The sequence below is a fragment of the Pteropus alecto genome, unplaced genomic scaffold (assembly GCF_000325575.1).
Source record: "Pteropus alecto unplaced genomic scaffold, ASM32557v1 scaffold22, whole genome shotgun sequence".
Taxonomy (NCBI): Eukaryota; Metazoa; Chordata; class Mammalia; order Chiroptera; family Pteropodidae; genus Pteropus; species Pteropus alecto.
The window spans coordinates 18,137,381-18,155,242 of NW_006434839.1; the positions used below are offsets into that span (position 1 = coordinate 18,137,381).

General features: G+C 36.6%; 1 protein-coding gene across 1 annotated transcript in view; it reads left to right on the top strand.

Moving 5' to 3' along the window:
* CTTNBP2 (cortactin binding protein 2) overlaps positions 1–17,862 on the top strand; it is a 229,946-nt gene that overhangs the window by 100,423 nt on the left and 111,661 nt on the right. Inside the window, 1 exon segment of the mRNA XM_025045859.1 lies at positions 9,598–9,705. Coding sequence (XP_024901627.1) covers positions 9,598–9,705 — 108 coding nt within the window.

Sequence of the window (17,862 nt, forward strand, 5' to 3'; positions counted from 1 at the left end):
GTGGCAGGTGGTGGGGGGGTGGTTGCAGTAGGATTCTTAATCTAATAGGTTCTTGTTTTCAAATAACTTGACTTTTTGCTAAATTTCAATGATGGCGTCTATGCAGAAAACTGGATATTTTTTCAGTTAATAAGGTGTGGTCCTCCCATAACAGCCACTTGTCCTATGGAATGATTTTTAAATTTAAGAAAAGCAGGTGGAGGAATATTTGTCGTTATAACTGCTCCTTATCTAATGACTAAAAATCAAGCATTTTTATGCATTTTGGGTTAGTGGCAACTGAAGACAATTTTGTTGTTGTTAGTGGATAATTTTTTTTTTTTTGCATTTTAGAAACTTATTTCACTTCAAATTGGTTTACATACTATGGATTTTTATGTATACATTTGGCAGTAATGAGCCAATGGAGACTCCAAAGCAGTAGACTATTTTTGAAAGTGTGTGTTTTCACTAAGTTTTGACTATTTAGATTGTTGCTTAGAGACAAGTTTAATTTATAGTTTTTAGCTTAATATGATTTTCAGTGGAGGGTTTTAAATTTAGTTTGTGATCTTTGTTCTTAGCTGTTTAAATGCTGAAAGTATCCCAAGTGTAAAGCTGGGTAACAGCTACATTTTTCAATAGGATCGTGTTAATAGTTTTTGCTGTGAACCATGCCGGGAGACCTGGGTTATTTTCAGCACCTTCACCAAATGTGATGACTTTTATAGGCTATATTGCTAGTTCTACTCTGAAAATAACTCCTAATGGATAAGGCAGTATGGAAAACAGAAATATTTCTGCTTTTTATTGTCACCAAAGAATTTAAGAGTGAAAGGAAAAGGGAGAACTTTTTAGAGCTATGTTTGGGAAGCTGACCAACATTCTTGTCATTCTGAGATTTTCTGGAGCAGCTACTATGCACAAAGTAGATATAAATTTTGTTGTCATGGTGATAACAACAAGGAAAAAATTCAACTATGATTTTGTTAAAAATATACAACAGTAATGTTAAACAAATTAACAGCTGGCACCTTGAAACTTTTGTTTCCAGGTGACATTATTAAATGTAAATGCAATGAAAAGAAATTTAGCCAATTTTGCTTTCTTTAAAAAAAACAACAACTAAGTTATAGTTATATGGCAGCTATAGAATAATAAAAGTTTCACAGCATAATTTTAAGTAGAAAGTAATCTAGATTTAACACACATTACCGAACACTAAGATGGAGTCACCATAAGTAACATCTTCACTGTCCTCAGGTAACACGTTTCAGTGGAAGAAACTGACACATACCAAAGAATTAAATCAAAAATGATGGTGTCATGAGAAGCACAAATAATTTGCATTAGGAGTCTGGGAGGAAGAGACCTGGTGAAGATTACTAGTGTAAAGATCTGGAAATATTCCACAGAAGAATGGCATTTGAAGTGGGTCTTGACATACAAGGAAAACTTGGACAGGGAGACCGCAGGAAGCCGTGTCTAGGTGTGACTGGTTTCTAGGATCCCTGGAGTGGTAACCTGGGACACCTGTGAGGGGCTTTCAGCATAGAAGTTACAATTTCAGTCTCACATATGTACTTTAGAAAAATAACCTAGAAGTTTAAGAAATGGACTAAAATATTACCCCAATATTAAAATATAACAGCTTTCAACTTGGTGCTTTTCATTCTACTTTTCTTATCTCTTAAATAATAGGCCGTATATTTCTGTTTGCACCTTTTTTGGACTTTATTATTGTTGTTTGTGTTGTTGTATTTTCTCACAGAAGCAGTTTTGTTTAGAGAAACACATTTTTCCTCTCTTATTTAATCCATGCCTAGGCTAGATTGCCAGTTGGTTCTGTCCTATTCTGTTTTAGGTATAACTTTGTAAGGTGAGGAAATGTTTCATAGACTTAGTCCTTCGTCAGCCATTACAAATATCTGCTGTTTATCATATGGAGAGCAAGGCCCTCGCTGGGAGGGAGCAACTTCTTTCATCAAGAATAGCCATGAGGGTTTTGTTTGTAAAAGAAAGGAAAGGTTGCTTTGCACAGTGCCAGGCACATGGGAGGTAGTTCACCAATATTTACTGAATGAGGAAAATGAACACTCACCAAGAAACTGTGTCGTAATACTTAATGTTGATTGGCTAATTGGAAAATTTATTTTTTTGTGTTATCAGATTGTAATAAAACTATTGGCCTGTGATTTGTAATAATTAACATAGATATCACAGATCTTGTTTCAGAAGGATTACTCTGATTCTTTTTGATTTTCATTTGTATGTTGTCACTTTCCAAGCTGCTTTTCTCAGTGACATTTCAGATACTTTATAGATTGAAAGAATATTAATATCCAACACTGTTAATCTTCCCTTTAGGTTTTTTTCTCTTCAAAATAATGATTAAGGCTGGGAATGTGGTGGTGGGATGGTAACTGCACCCTCCCATCCTGAATTCTTCCCATAATAGAGTCAAGGCCAAATCACCCACTGGAATGTGGAGGAGGGGATGATCCAGAGCAGGTTGAGACCAAAATATGGGAAGTTTGGGAACAGGAAAAGACAATAAAAGAAAAGATTCGGCAGGAAGGAGGAGGTCAGGCAAGGCTTTGGAATTGTCTGCAAACGCCCAGAAATGTGGGACTAGAATTCAACTTTCAATGTGCCTAGAAAGGATGGAACACTTTGTCTCCCTTCCGCCTTCACAGACTTTGCCACCTAAGCACATCTGAGTATTGCTTTAGAAGACTTTATTTGAATGTACTTGATTGTGTTCTCTATTGGAGCTCCTCTGCAAGACTTATATAACATGGAACAGGAAACTTTTTTCTTTGACAATTAGGTAAAAAAATAGAGAACTGTTACAAGAAATGATGATTATGATGGTGATGTTAATAGCAAGAGTTTAAATTTTTAGTTTAATCTGTTATAAATTATACAAAGATAATGAGATCATAGTATTAATGCTATGCACAATATGATGCCATCCATGTAGGCATCCAGATTTTAGAGAAAAAGATGCTGTCTCAGAATAAATCGTTAGTAAATGACCAAATAGGTTGAGGATAAATTTAAAAGGTTATAATAAGTGCAGTATAACCAAGGGGACATTGCTATGAGGAATGGATAGTTGTTTGCAAATGATTTGGTTTTGACCTTTTTACATTTCCTTGAAAGGGTAACAAGATGATTCCAAAGGCCTGATCTCTTCCACAGATAGGCTTTGTAACTGTGAGAATATCCTTTAGTCATCCAGGTCTCAGCCTCTTCATTTGAAAATCAGCATGCTAACATTTGCCACCTACAGATAATTGAGATGATATTCTTCAGTTATACACTTCTTATAGGACAGTTATTGGATCTGGATGCCATCTTGCATGTGGAGATGATTCGTGTCCCATGTAGGACTGATGTAAGAGTCCTGAGTTAGGATGGAAGTAGGCATTGGTTTTATCTGAACTGTGGTCTGTTTTTTCCCAAAGAGGAAATGGAGACTGAGAGGACAGCTGAAAGGAGGAAAAGGTGGTTGCTGTGCTTAATTATCAGAGGCTGCCACCCCTGACTGAGACACTTTTCTGCTTTTCACTCCAGTTTTCTCATATCTTAAAATTAGCTGCATCCATTACCAGGGTTCCTTCCTGACATTCTATTTACTTGTCAATTTTACCTCCTTCCAGTATACTGAGTTGCTTGTCTTTCATGAAAGATCCCAGGCAGTGTGGTTGATTTGAGATGTATGACCTTGGAGAGCTGACCCCAAGTTTTCAGTATGTTGCTTTAAAGGTACAGTACACACCAAGTTGCCCTGTTTAGATTACTCCAAATGGTTTTTGAAACAGTGAATGGAAATGATTGAATTATCAGTTACTTAGTTGCCCCTAAAGTAGACCATATTGTTGGATCTTAAGTAAGATTGGTATATTATTTACATGCTTTGTGTTTTTATACTGCGTGAAATAGGTGTTTTATACCTAAAGGAGGTGGGGGGGCGGTGCATACATGTTAGGTAAAATCATGTAAACATGCAATACTCTTGCCATCCCAACACATCTAGTACAAGTGAGAAAATAGAAAGTTAACATAGATAAGTAAGTTTAATATAACGAGAAAATATACAGGGCAGGACATGATTGTCAGATGAAGTATTGGAACAGACTCTAGACTGAACTGAGAGAATAAAAGAATCTGGAGCCTGGAAAAACATACAGAAATGGGATTTATGCTATGTCCTAAGGATGAGTTAGAGGACAAAGGAAGATTAGGAAGAATGAAATCGGAGTTATACAAACCCTGTCCAGAACACACTTTCTTCTGTGTAGAGAGAAATTAGGAGGACTGATCTCAATATAAGACATAGCTTCAGAGATTTGAAATAGCTTTAGAGCATGAAAACGTACTTTTCTTCATGAAAATGTTTATAATTGTCTAAATTCACATTTTCTTAATGTTGTAAATGTTCTGTGTACCTGAAAATTGGATTTAATTTTTTCATGCTAACGATAGTCATCAAATTTTGATTTTCTTCTTGAAATCTCAAGATGACTTACATTGCTTTTCCCTTCTTTACAGCCTTCTTCATCTCCAAAGTATAAATCTTGTGAACACGGAAAGTTCTAAATGCATTATTATTTATTAGTATGAAGTATTAAACTGGGAAGAAAATATAGTGCCGTAACTTCTGAGTAAAGAGGCAAAATTAGTTTTCCTCAAATATTTCTCAAACGTTTGAGGGAGTGACCTAAATTTCCTGGTCCAGCAAATCTGATGGTATATGAAATCAGGACATTTGGCCACTGGAAGAGTTTAAAGATTACTTAATACATTCTCATTTTACCATTAACAAACCGGAGATCCAGAGGGACAAAATAGCATCTTTGCAGTCCATCTGCCTTCTCAGGGACTCACCTCCCTTCCACGTGGTATATTCATTGATAAAGAAAACATAGGCACAGCCCACCAGATCGGGAACTGGAGGAGATGCTCCTGGTGTCTGTGGAAAGAGAGGACGTGTCTGTCTTTGTGTTTGATCACTAATTTTTCACCATGACTGATCCATTTGGGCAAAGAGCTGAGGGACACTTCTGACACTGTGGCGCATAATATTTCCCAAAGGCTTTTTGTGCTGACTCCATTAATTTTTAAAGAATGTAGGTAAGTGTCTTCAAGCCCTATTGGGCTCTGACTGTTAAATTGCTTACATAAACCCAGTACTTTTGAATTTTCGGACTGGGAGAGTGGTTGTGGAGGAAACTTGGTATTGACCTATGTTCAGTTCTGGCAATTTAAGGTGACAGTTCAACCAGGTTCTATTTTGTCTTCTCCCTTTCCCTCTCTTTGTGTCTAAGTCTCTGTGAGAAAATGTAGAAGAATGCCCACCCCAGGTAATTCAGAACTGATGAAAACTGCTGTGTTGAATAGTAAGAGTTTGGGATTGTGTCTCTTGTATATGTATATTTGTTTATGTCCCAAAGAATACTCTCTCTACTTGGTGACTAGATTGTGGATTAGCTTAAACTGTCCATGCCAGATTTTTAAAATTCAATGTTAAGAAACATTTTTCTTGGAGTACTTTTTCTGGCAAATGTCGAACATGACAGGCAGAAGAGTGGCCTGTGGAGCTGAAACCTACTAGTGTTTTTTTTGTTGTTTGTTTGCTTTTTGTTTTTGAGTGCCTCGCCATTACTAATACATGAGATCTGGAGTATCCTTTGTTAATTAGGACAAGCAAGTGCAGTAATAAAAGTGCAGTAATGATAAAGCTTAATCTGCAAACTCATCTACTGTGATTTGATTTTGAAGGGAGGCATCGTGTTTTCACAGCTACCCTGATACCGATCCCGATTTTTTATGTGAGCATGGTATTTGCATCTATCCTAACTTGTATCTTTCTTTTGCAAATTAGGTTATCAAGTTAGTTTTTCAAAATATAAAATTTACCAAAAATAAGATGGGAGGAAACTTTTGGAGGTGATAGTTTGTTTATGACATAGAATGTGGTTATGGTTTCATGGGAATATACTTATCTCCAAACTCATCAAGTTGTGTACATTAAAGATGTACAGCATTTTGTATGTCATTCATATGCAAATAAAGTGGTTTAAAAATATTATAAGATTTAGAACAATTATTTTGCTCTTAAACCAAGAAACCTTAATAATTACTTTCTCTGTATCTAGGTACTTTTGTACCATATGTGCATCAGATGAGATAAATGCCACTTATGAAACAATATAATATAGTTTTTTTATTGGGATTTTTGCTTTGGGGCATCTTTATTTTTCTCCGGATACTAATTTATTTGTAAAATACCTGGAGTCTTACAACCTGTAACATGTTTTCATATACTTTCTCTTACTCTGTTTTGACAGAATAGGGGATGAAAGGATCAAGCATTGGAGAATGACAATTTGAAAATATTATTATAATATTTTTATTATTGAAAGCCAGGAAGTAGTAGTATTTTTAGTGAGGAAATAGCAGTGAGAGGGTTGCAGACAGATAGACATACTCTTTAAAATATTTAAATATTTTTATTTAAATTTAAGTATTTAACACATTGCTTAATACATTGTGACGGGAGACTTTTTTTTTTTTTTTAACATTCTATATAACAATCTGAGGTTTAGCAAGAACCCATGAAACAGTGTTTTCTATTTTAATGAATTTCCCTTTTTTACTGAGGGTGACGTAGTAGAAAACAGAAGTTTTGGTTGCAGGTCACATGCTATGATGTTGATGGTGATGGAAACAGGGCAGGCTCTCCTTCCTCTAATATGAATAAGAATCCTGGCAGTGTCTTTCATAATTTATTAGGTTTTAAATGGAGTATTTTGCTTATGAAGCTTCAGAGAAACAAGAACAATAAAATATACAATTAATTAAAATCTTTGGAACAACCAGCAGCAGCATTAATAAAACATTACTATGTAAAGCACATAAGAATTACAGCTTATTCTCCCATCTCAGTGGGAAAAACTGGGATGAAAGAGTCTGTCTTTCATCATAGTCAATAAAGTGAGTTTATTGGACTTGGGCTGGTAGGTTTTCAAAGAAATAGGCGTATAGCCAATATTCCACTCCACCTTACATAAAACATCTAGACGCTCTCAGCTTTAATAATAAAAATCACCCACCTTTATTAATAACAATCACCCACCTTTATTTAGCATTTACTTCATTTATATGTTTTTGTTTAATCCTCACAAAAACTTTGCCAGGTAGATGTTAGGTTTTCTGTTATGTAGACGAGAAAACAGACTCACAAGTTACAGAAATGCTTCTCCAAGTATAGCCCTTGGACCAACAGCAGAAGCAGGAGCTTGTTAGAAAGGCAAATTCAAAGCCCCGCCTCCGATATACTGAACCAGAAACTGCAAGGGTAGAGCCCAAGCGGTCTGTATTAACAGGGTCTCCAAGTGATTCTTATCTGTGTATGAATTTGAGAACTATTGGGTTATAAGACCTACGAGACACCACTATGTAATGGGAGCCAAATTTGAGTCCTACTATGTTGGATTTTACTGTTCATAAGGAACACCTCTAAGTTAACCTTCTAACCAGAACTACCCATGCTTTAAAGCTTGCTATAGCTTTTTCTTTTCTCTTTTTTCATCCTTAGCCCCTGCTTTCCAAAATAACTGCTCTAATATATGTTCAAGAAGAAACAATTTTAAGTTGAAAATCCTTTAAACATCTTCATTTGGAAAATGAACTACTTCTGATCTCTTTCTCTTATACTATTATTATAATCTTCCAGAAGTTTCCTTTGAAACTGAGACGCGACCAGTTTCTGGTCACGCATGAAAGCCCCTGAAATCATTTACAGGCTTGTCATGTGTACTTCTGTGCCATCACAGGGATAGCATAGGGTCTGGTATATAAGTGCTAAACTAGTTCTTATTAGCTGATTGAGATAATGGCACTATTTTTCATCTCTAGGATGTTGGCGCTGTGAAGTATGTAGGCACAGTAAAGTATGTAGGCATGTCAAGCACTTGATCACAGTTCTGCCATTTCCTGGTTGCGCGATCTGGGCATATTATCCAACTTCTCTGAATTGTGATTTTCTCAACCAAAACGGAAACAACATCTTAAAGATTAGGTTTGGTTCTTGGAGAATACTTTGGAAGCCGCTGGGTGGTATGTGACTGTGAAGTCCTGTTCTGGAATGTCCTGAAGAAAAGCTTCTGAAGTTGGGTGTTGTGAGACGTTTGGGGATGAACGTGTGTTTCTCTCCCTTTGATGGTGACTGGGTTTGTCAAATGAGTTTCTCCAAAGAAGGGCACAGCAGAGCTTGGGTTCTGGAGGGAGCTCAGGCTGTGAAGACTCACTAACCAGACTGAGCTGTGAACATGCTGATGGATCCTCTCTCAGCTTCGTTTGGAAGATGGCTGTCAAAAGACCTGTTTGTAACACTTGATAGGAGGATAGCCAACAGGTGGAGACAGAAGGATTAGGGATCAGTGGTAGATCAATGATGAAATTGGAAGCAGTCACTAGGGAAGGAACATGAAGAAGACAGTGGGGCTGGAAGAGTGATGGGAAAGGGTTATGACTCCCGGGGCCTGGTCCCAATGACTTGTGGTGTAGCTGGGTCCCTGGAAGGCTCATTGGTTCCAGCCTCAGCCTGCCTTTGGAATGGCAAGAAGCTACAGAGGCATTGCATGAGAAAGCGTTTGATGTCTATATAGTAGGGGTTTCAGACTCACCTGACCATAGGCATATATAATGAAATGTAGGTGGTGGACCAAGCCTCTTAAAAGTACATATGTCTGCCCCATGCACACGCGCTTTTGTGTGTGTGTGTGTGTGTGTGTGTGTGTGTGTGTGTGTATATGTGTGTGTGTAGCAAAGAAAAAAGCATTTTCCTTCTAAAGGGGCTGCTGCTGCCTGGCTCATTAGATTATTACCCTGTGGGAATGTGAATCTAGAGTTACCCAATCATCTTAATTTTGGAAAGAAGCCAGAGATCTGGATGTTTTGGTGACATCTTTATTATTTTTTTTAATGCTGGCTGAATCAAACATTTTGTGGCCCAAGTTAACTCACATCTGTGGGCCAGATTTGGCTGTAGGCAGCCAGCTGGTGGCCTCTGCTGCAGAGTGTTCTATAAACATGACTTGTTATTATTGGATGTCCTAGAATTTATAATAACCTCCCAGGAGCCTTTACATTGGGGCCCTTCTAGGAATACATTCTCGTGCTTTCTTGGCTACCCTCACAGCTTCTTGCCCACATAAGACTGGGGCCTGTTGTGACACAAACTTGAGGGACTTTTCAACTTATGTCACAATTTGAAGAGATTCTGAATCTAGGTGTGCAGGCAGGTTGGGAAAATAGATCTCCCTAGTGGAGAGATTTATGATTTATGGTGTTATGCTTTTTAGCCCTCCTCAACGGTCAGGGCATAGATTCTCTGCTGCTGCACAGGGCCCATTGATTTTTGGGTTTATTGAGCCATTGGAATAAAAATGATCCATGGCACACCTGCCTCATGTGTGTGTCCGCGTGTGTGTGAGTGGGGGGAGCAAAGTAAAGACCATGTTTCTTCTAGAAGGGCTGCATATTTAGACATGTATATTGTTCCTTGGAAGAGTTTTTTTCATTGCTTTTTAAAAATTTGTGTTACAGAGAAAAGAGTTTGATGTGGACACCCTCAGTAAATCGGAGCTTCGGATGCTCCTCAGCGTGATGGAAGGGGAGCTGGAGGCCCGAGACCTTGTCATCGAGGCCCTGCGGGTAAGAGCCTTCTGGGACTGAGTCCTGCTGCTGTGTCTTCTTTTATCAAAGCACCAGTGGTGAAGCTTCTTTTTCTTAGTTTTTGAACCATATAGATTTGAAGTGTCATATCAGGTTAAAACATGCCCCTCACCCCAAACATCAACCCATAATCTTCATAAACTCAAACACTGAAGTTATGGCTAACTTAAGATTTAACCTGTATTTGTTCCCAAATCCTTTTTATGTTTCATGTATTTATTTGGTTAAAGACATGAGTTTTCAGAAAATTGGTAATTTGGTATGTCACATGTATTTGAAGTCAGGAAAAATTAAGAGAATCGTTTATAAAAGATATTACTAATAATATAGCCTTTTCCTTCCAATATAAATTACAAATGATTTCTTATTTTCAGAAACTCAGAAGAGTTAAAAACTAAATGTTTACATATGTTTCTTCAAATAGTTTTATTAGTTTTCATCCAATCGTGTAGTAATTTTGAAATTTTCACAATTTGTGAAGAATTAACTTTAAATATATTACTTAAATACTTCTATAAAGTTTGTTGTTTTTAAAAAAATAGTGTTGTTAAACTTTCTCAGTGCATAATTTTTAATTGATTAGTCCCACTTTTGCACTTGTTTTGGTTTGTGAGCCAAATTTGAGTTTTTTGGTTTTTTTTTCCTTTCTACTTATGCTTTGTATGTAATCAGGCATTTCCTGGCTCTTGGTCATTTGGCCAAGACAGATATATTTATTATATATGAAATATGGATGTCTTTTTTCACCAGGGAATATTTCCTCAAATTTTGTCTTAGGGAGTTTAACATATAAAAATCTGTGGAACGTCAAAAATTATTGCCTCCAATGGGCACTGATATGGTGGAGGAATAACTGTGGGCGGTCAGACATAATGGTGAAGGTGGAGCGCTGAGATCCAGTTGTGTGGGAAGGGGTGATATGGTTCCTGAAATAATGACTGCAGTACATTTTCACAAACTGAAAATTAATACAATGGGGATATTGATTATTCCTCAGTCTGATGATGGAATGATTGCTTCAGAATGATGGTGATGGGAGTATATATGGTGATACCATCTGCAAGCCAGCATTCAGTTGAAGGTGTTGCTTTTTCAATGACAAGTTTTACTTAAGTAGACTAGTGAACGGTTTGATTGTGAGAGGTTTTCATTTTGTTCCACATTTGGAACTTTTGCATTGCTTGCCAGTGTATATTTTCCTGAATGAATTTTGTGGGAGAAATGCTAAGTCAGTTTATCACTCAAACTTGTGACCCTCAGCCCGAGGAGAAAACAAGGGCACAGTCTCTGGAGAGGCCTGTAGTTCAGCCTCTTAAAACCAAACAGATGTGAAGACTGCCGTTCTACCTTAGGTATTTTCTGTCCCTCTCTATCAGCCTGAAAACATCAGCACAGTGGCATTTCCCACTACTCACACAAATGTCTGAGTCTAGCAGGGTGTGTTTTTACGTAGCACCTCAGCAACCACGTCTATTTTTCTCTTTAACTTAACTGCAGTACTTTCAAATGTAAGAGTAAAGGCTTGCTAATGATTAGGGCTTTCCAAACTGAAAGTTTTTCACAGAATCTAGAAATGTTGGAGATGCAGTGAGCTTTACCTGATACTCTTGGTCAGCGGTTTGCATCCCTATCAGATCTAGTGTTTTTGTATTACTTTTGCTATCCTTCAATGAAATTTATAGATAATCGCATGAATAATTAGGTTATATTAAAAATATCCAATACATTGCCCTAATTGTGACATAAAGTAACAGGAAAGTAATTTTTAACAAAACATAGTACATTTCAATATATAAATGCTCAGGTCTGACCCTACGGGAAGACATGATAAAGTAGGTGGCTGTTTGCACCTGTTCATAGCATCACAATGAATGTAACCTTTGCAAAAGAATCCTGATCCAGGTGTGTTATACTGGAGACTCAGATACAGTGAGTGGTTTTGCTGTGAGGGAGGTGACTTTTCTCAAATGGCGATGACTATTGGTAAAGTTCCAAACAAAAGTTCACATTTATGGGAGTTGAATCCTTGGAAAATTCAGTGTTTGTTAAAACTGAAATGTGCAAAAAGGAGTTACTCTTTAGGCTCAGATAGTCATACTGAAGAGTTTAACGAAAGGAATGAACAGGACATTCGAGAGTTGTGGGGTACTTGAGACCTTTTCGGAGTGTGTGGCAGATCCCTACCCCTGCCCCCAAAGCACCAATTACTGTGGAAACTAAAAATACTCTCACTTTTTCCAAAATGCCTCCTAGGGCACTGCCCTTGTGGAGAATCAGTGGTTGGTACCAGTCTCCTTTGTTTATAGATTAAAATCAAACAAAAAAGAAGCCCCAAGAGATTATGATTTACCTCAGGTCAAAAATGGGGCATGCACAAACTGGATGTGTTTGGAGACTCAAAGCTTATCGTCATTTTTTAAATTGAGAATTGCGATTGATTTATTAGGATGGTTGTATTTTTAAAAGTAGGTAATAACACTATTTTCATATACCTGTCCTGGTCTCACTGTAGTGATTTACTGATTGACTGTTCCCTTGGGGGCATTCACTGGAGCTAGTGAAACTAATGAAATATTTAGTTGGGTCCAGATGTGTCATTTAGTTGCCTTTTCCTTTAATAATAGAATATTTTTTAGTGACTGGCTAATGCCCCAGAAAGAAATTGGAAGGAGAGAGAATGGGAAACTTATTTCATATTATGAGATAAACTTATTTCTAAAAGTCAAAATCTACTCCATTAGTAGTGAGTATGCTGCTATTCAGTTGGGAGAAAGAAGTGCATTTTGTTTTCTTACAAGAAGGCAAAAGTCATATTTTTCTGAATATAGTAGATATTTTTGAACGTAATATATAAATTGTGTTTTTTTCAGATAGAAAGATACCTAACTTATGCCTTGAACTTTATTAAAATTTAGAAATGATTCTATTGTGAGACATTCAGATTTTTTAGAATTTTAGAAACTTTAAAAAGATATTGCATACCAAGCTATTTTACTTTTTAAATCATGCTATCTTGATGCTTTTGATTTTCAAATTATAAAAAATTGCATAGATCATTGAATTAATGGCAGTTGACTTTTCATTAAAATCCATGAATATGATTCTGGAAGGAGGGTATTATGAAATGACAATGTATATCTTGTTACTTTTACTACTTAATATTTGCCAATAAAAAAAGTGCGTGGCTTTATAACAGGTGTAATATTTTAGACATGAATTTTATGTGGGGAATTATATTTTTAAAAGAGCAATATTGATGGAAAATATGACTTGCATAGGGCTGCTTAACTGAAATATATTTTAATTTGATTGTGTAAGAAATACTTTGTTTCTCAGTAATTAGCCCTTGTTGGCAGAAAACAGAAGTAAATCTTTGAATAATATATATTGAAAAATATATATGTTCAAATGGAGTCTAGAGAAAAGTACTGTGGAGTTTAATAGAGAATCTGCTCAAGGAGAAGCAGCTACATTTTCTGAAACCCAAGGTAGACACACAGCCTTCTGAATTAAATTTAATTGAATATTCACAATTTAAAAATACAACTTACCCAGAAATCATTTATCAATGCAAATTGTTTAGTTTGTGGAATTTTCTGGCCTTCACTACTTTTTCCCTCTTGCTACTAGTATTTTTTGAAACATTGGATTCCTCGGGCAGTTAGTTCTAGATTTCTTGTATCTTTTTTCTGTTTAGATTGGACAATTGAGAATTAACAGAATTTTAGACATGACAATCTTTCCTCCTAATCTATAGTCACTATACAGAGACTATATAATCCAGATTTTCAAGTAATATTTGCAGTGAGCCTTTTAAAAATTATGTCAGTTTAACATTTCTTCAGATAGAATGCATTTATATCACTTGCATTATAGGGGATAACAAATTATAGAATAGCCATAACAAATTATAGAATAGTCTTATATAAAATGGCCACAGCAAAGACACCCACAGTATGGTAGATTAAATAAGAAGTTTATTTCTCACCCTTCTGGAGGTGAGTGATGTCTCCTGGAGTGGCAGCTCTATGCCAAGTGTTCATTCAGCAGCCCAGGTTGTTTCTATCTTACTGTTCTCCTTACAGAATTAGCCTAATCTGCATGGCTGAAGCTGGGACAATGCCACCTCCACATCCCAAACTCTGGTAAAAGGGGCAAGAGAGGAAGTGAAGGACAAGCATCTTCTAAGCAATGCACACATGTGCATTGGAGAGAACTTTTGTGGACACCCTATCTGCATAGGAGACTGGGAAGTGGCTGTGGCTGGCTGGCTGGCTGGCTACGTGCTAGTGCGATGGAGGAAGGGAGGACTTTGGAGGACATCTGCCAAATAACCTAGTGCTGTCCTTTATCTTGGTTTCAGGTCTCTTATATAAAGTGTTCTGGAGTATGGTATAAGAATATAGATCCCTTCCTCCTCCTCTCAAATTTTGAGTACCTGCTATGTACCAGACACACAAAAAAGTTCGACGTGAATATAAGTGGAGGTTTATTATTATGCCCAAGTTGTGTCCTTTTAGAAAATTGTATATTTTGACTTTATTATGTATTATGTATTATGTATAATGTAATATTATTGTTTTACTTCTCTCAGACTATGACTCAGTATGTTCAGATTTTGCCTAAAATAATCTTCCTTTTTGAAAACGACCTATTCATTGGGTTCAAAACTCAATTTAAAAAAATGTTTATAACAGTTTTGTTTTAAAATGGGTTTTCTCAACCTTAGCACTATTGGCATTTGGGACCAGATATTTTTTGTCGTTGTTGTGGGGAGGAGCTGTCTTGGTGTGTAGGATGCTTCCCAGCAGCCTTGGCCTCTGCCTTTATACCTACTAGGTGCCAGGAGCTCCTCCCAGTTGTGATAGCCAAAAAGTCTCCCCATGGGGTACACAGTAGCCCCACTTGGGAAACACTGATGTAAAGTAATATGGTCAAGGAAATACCACTTTTAAAACTCTATTTGCTAAAATAAATGTAAGAACTCTAATGAGTCAAATACATTTCATTATAACACGATGTTTCTTTGTGAAATATTTTCCCTCAAAGTTAAATTAATCGGAAAATACCCATTTTTACAAATTTCACGAGTCTTTCAAAACACACTACATGTTATTTATGATTATATACAGGTTTTTAGGCAGAACTTACATGCTTTATTTTTCAAATTAAAAAACCTTATGGTTGTATGGCTCAGTGTTGGAATTTTTACATAGAACAAAGGAAATCTTTAAGTAAAATAAAAGTATTAAATAGAATAATGTTTCCACTCCAGTTTTGAAAGCAGCTACTGGCATACTAGAGAGTATTGTGAGGGTATTCCTCATATGACACATCTGCTAAATAATGATGAAATAATAATATTCTCGTTTCAGCTAAGTAAAACACACAGCCTTTTGTATTTCAAAATTCTATAATTGTAGACAGTTGGTTGACCAAAACATACCCTTTTTGTGTTTTTCATTTTAATGAATGAATTTGCTGAGCAGAGCTGAGCTCATGAAACCATAGATTGTATCTGTCTCTGTCCACTAAGGTGACACCTTCATCCTGTGTCTTGCAAAAGGAAGAGGAGGGTTGGCCAGACGTTGTGTTGATTCTGCAAGCAAATCAGTTTTCGTGAAATACAAATAGCTGATGAATTTTAGATAGCATTGTGTTTTGTCCAGTAAGACAACCACAGGAAATAACAATTTTGATTCTTTACACCTGAGAGATTTTCTCCGATGAACATTTTCTATTAGTGAAGGAAAAAAATAGACGATACCAGGCAAAATAACATATTAAGAAGTGAAGGTGTTACGTCATGGAAGCAAAAAGTTTATCACCACCGTCTAGTAAGAAACCGAAGACACTTGAACAATATCTTCTTGCTGATTTTTATTAATAAATTATCAGGATATCCGTGAAAGCAAACTAAAGATGAAGCTTTTTAGGTCAGTGCTGTACAGTTTAATCCACACCGGGTGCACGATAGATTCAGGGTTACAAATAGGATGAAACCAGGAATAGATTTTTGTACACTTTGAAGATTATCATAATTTAGGAGACCTTCAGTTCAATTAACAGTTCCTTTTTAGAATTAGTTTCTTGTGATCTGAAAACAGAGTGTTCCTTTGTGGTGTTCTGATAACATTTTACCTACCTCATTTTAAGACTCCCTGGCTAAACTACAAGTCACGAGTTCTTATAAGAATTTCCTTTGTCATGTTGCTAATTAATTGCATGTCTTAATTATAAGAGGAAACAAGGATCTGAAGCAGTGCTCTCGAAAGTCTACCTTTCTTCTTTTCAGTTGTAGTTGTTTTAGAAAGAAAAATTAAGAGCTTTCAGCTTTCTCGTGAATCTTAAAGTCTAGTGGGAGAGACTGACATGAAACCAGTAAACAAAACATCTAAGTACAAGTTATGATAATGGAAGAAAGGAAGGAATGCTATGAGAGAGATTAAGGGGGAGTATTACCTGAGACTGAGTCAAGAAAGGCTTGTCTGAGGAACTGACACCCCCTGGGACTTGAAGGAGGGATGTTGTGAACACAGTTGGAAAAAGAGTGTGCAGGCAAAGGGAGCAGTGTTCGCAAAGACCCTGAGAGGAAAGAGTTTGACAAGATAGGAACTATAAGTCAGAGCAAGAGAGGGAATGGCATAAGATCAGGTGCAGAGCTAGGCTGGGGCCACACCATGCTGGAGGGCGAAGGCCATGGTATGATTGGATTTCATCCTGCCTCAGGCGAGTAGCCATTGAAGTGCGTAAGCTTGAGGATATCAGTCATTTGATATGCATTTTCTAAAACAATTACTCTCTTGGCACAATTATATTGCATATTATTTTTTGCATTAAAAGTTTTAATTTATTAAATGTAAATATTTAAAATTTACCACTGTTTTCAAGGAGAAAAAATTATAGCAATCACCCTACCTACTAGGCAAACAGAAGTTTGCAGGAGAGCCAGAGTGAAGGCAGAATGTCATAGTGATTGTCTAAGAAATGTGAATATCTCAGATGCTTATAATTATTGCCCTTTAAGAAGGCAGGGAAAATGTGCCTCCTCATCATGTTGGTCACTTAGCTGTGAACAGTGTTTTTCTTCAAACTGTTAAGATGAGCTGATTATATTTTTGTAGTTAAGGTCTTATGCATCTAATATAAGATTGATAAGGCAAGTTCTCCACTTGAAATTTTTAAAAATTGTATCTTCAGTTTTATCTTTCCAATCCAATTCATCTCAGTTCAGTTTAGATTTTTAAGTTAAATAAATGTTATTGTCAAAAGCCCTCTTCTTTCACACCTTAAGATTACTAGATATTTCTAAAGGCATATCTGTTTAAAATCAGTTTTTCATAAACTTTTTTCTCATAGGGTTGGGTGAAGTAGAACATTGCTTAACATAGTGCTGAAAGTGACCTGGCAAGAATGTAAAATATATGTCAACAGTGTCTGACTTTGCTCTAATACAGCCATGTTAGCGTATTTTAAGCAGACAATTGCAGTGCTTATGTTCACATAATTACCCCCTAAAAAAATAAAAATGCTAGAGCTGACAAGCTCTTCAACAGCCCTGAACCCTTCTCATGAAATTCCTCTATGGAAAACAGACCATGGATAGAGTCCAGTCTCGGTGTCAGGTGCTGTACTAGGCACCTTACCTGTATCAAAATGGGTTGTAGCTCCTATGAGCATTAGGTTTTAATGGTTAAAACATTATAGATGGTAAACCCTTGAGAAGCTCTGAATTTATCCATAAAGTACTTTAAACACAGTTTTGTATATTCAAGAAGTGATTTTTACGCACAGCAGAGATTGAGACTCGTCAAATTGGGGTAAACAACCCAGTCATGTGCTCATGTCTGGGCATTGCAGCCATTCTGCCTTTACGGTAGCCTTTAACTCCCTAGGTAAATGGGGTTGGGGAGATGCTTTAGTGTTTTATCTCTCTGGCCTTAATACACAATCATAGTTATGTTTGAATTATAAGTACTAAACAAGATCACCTACTATAGCGCCTAGCCCTGGGTCTGGTACATATTAAGTGCTTGAGAAAATATTTGCAGTTGAATCTCAGTCTGTCTTAGTAGAAAGGTTTCCCCTTGAACTTTTCCCCTTCTCCTCACACTTTGAAAGTTATAGAACAGATCT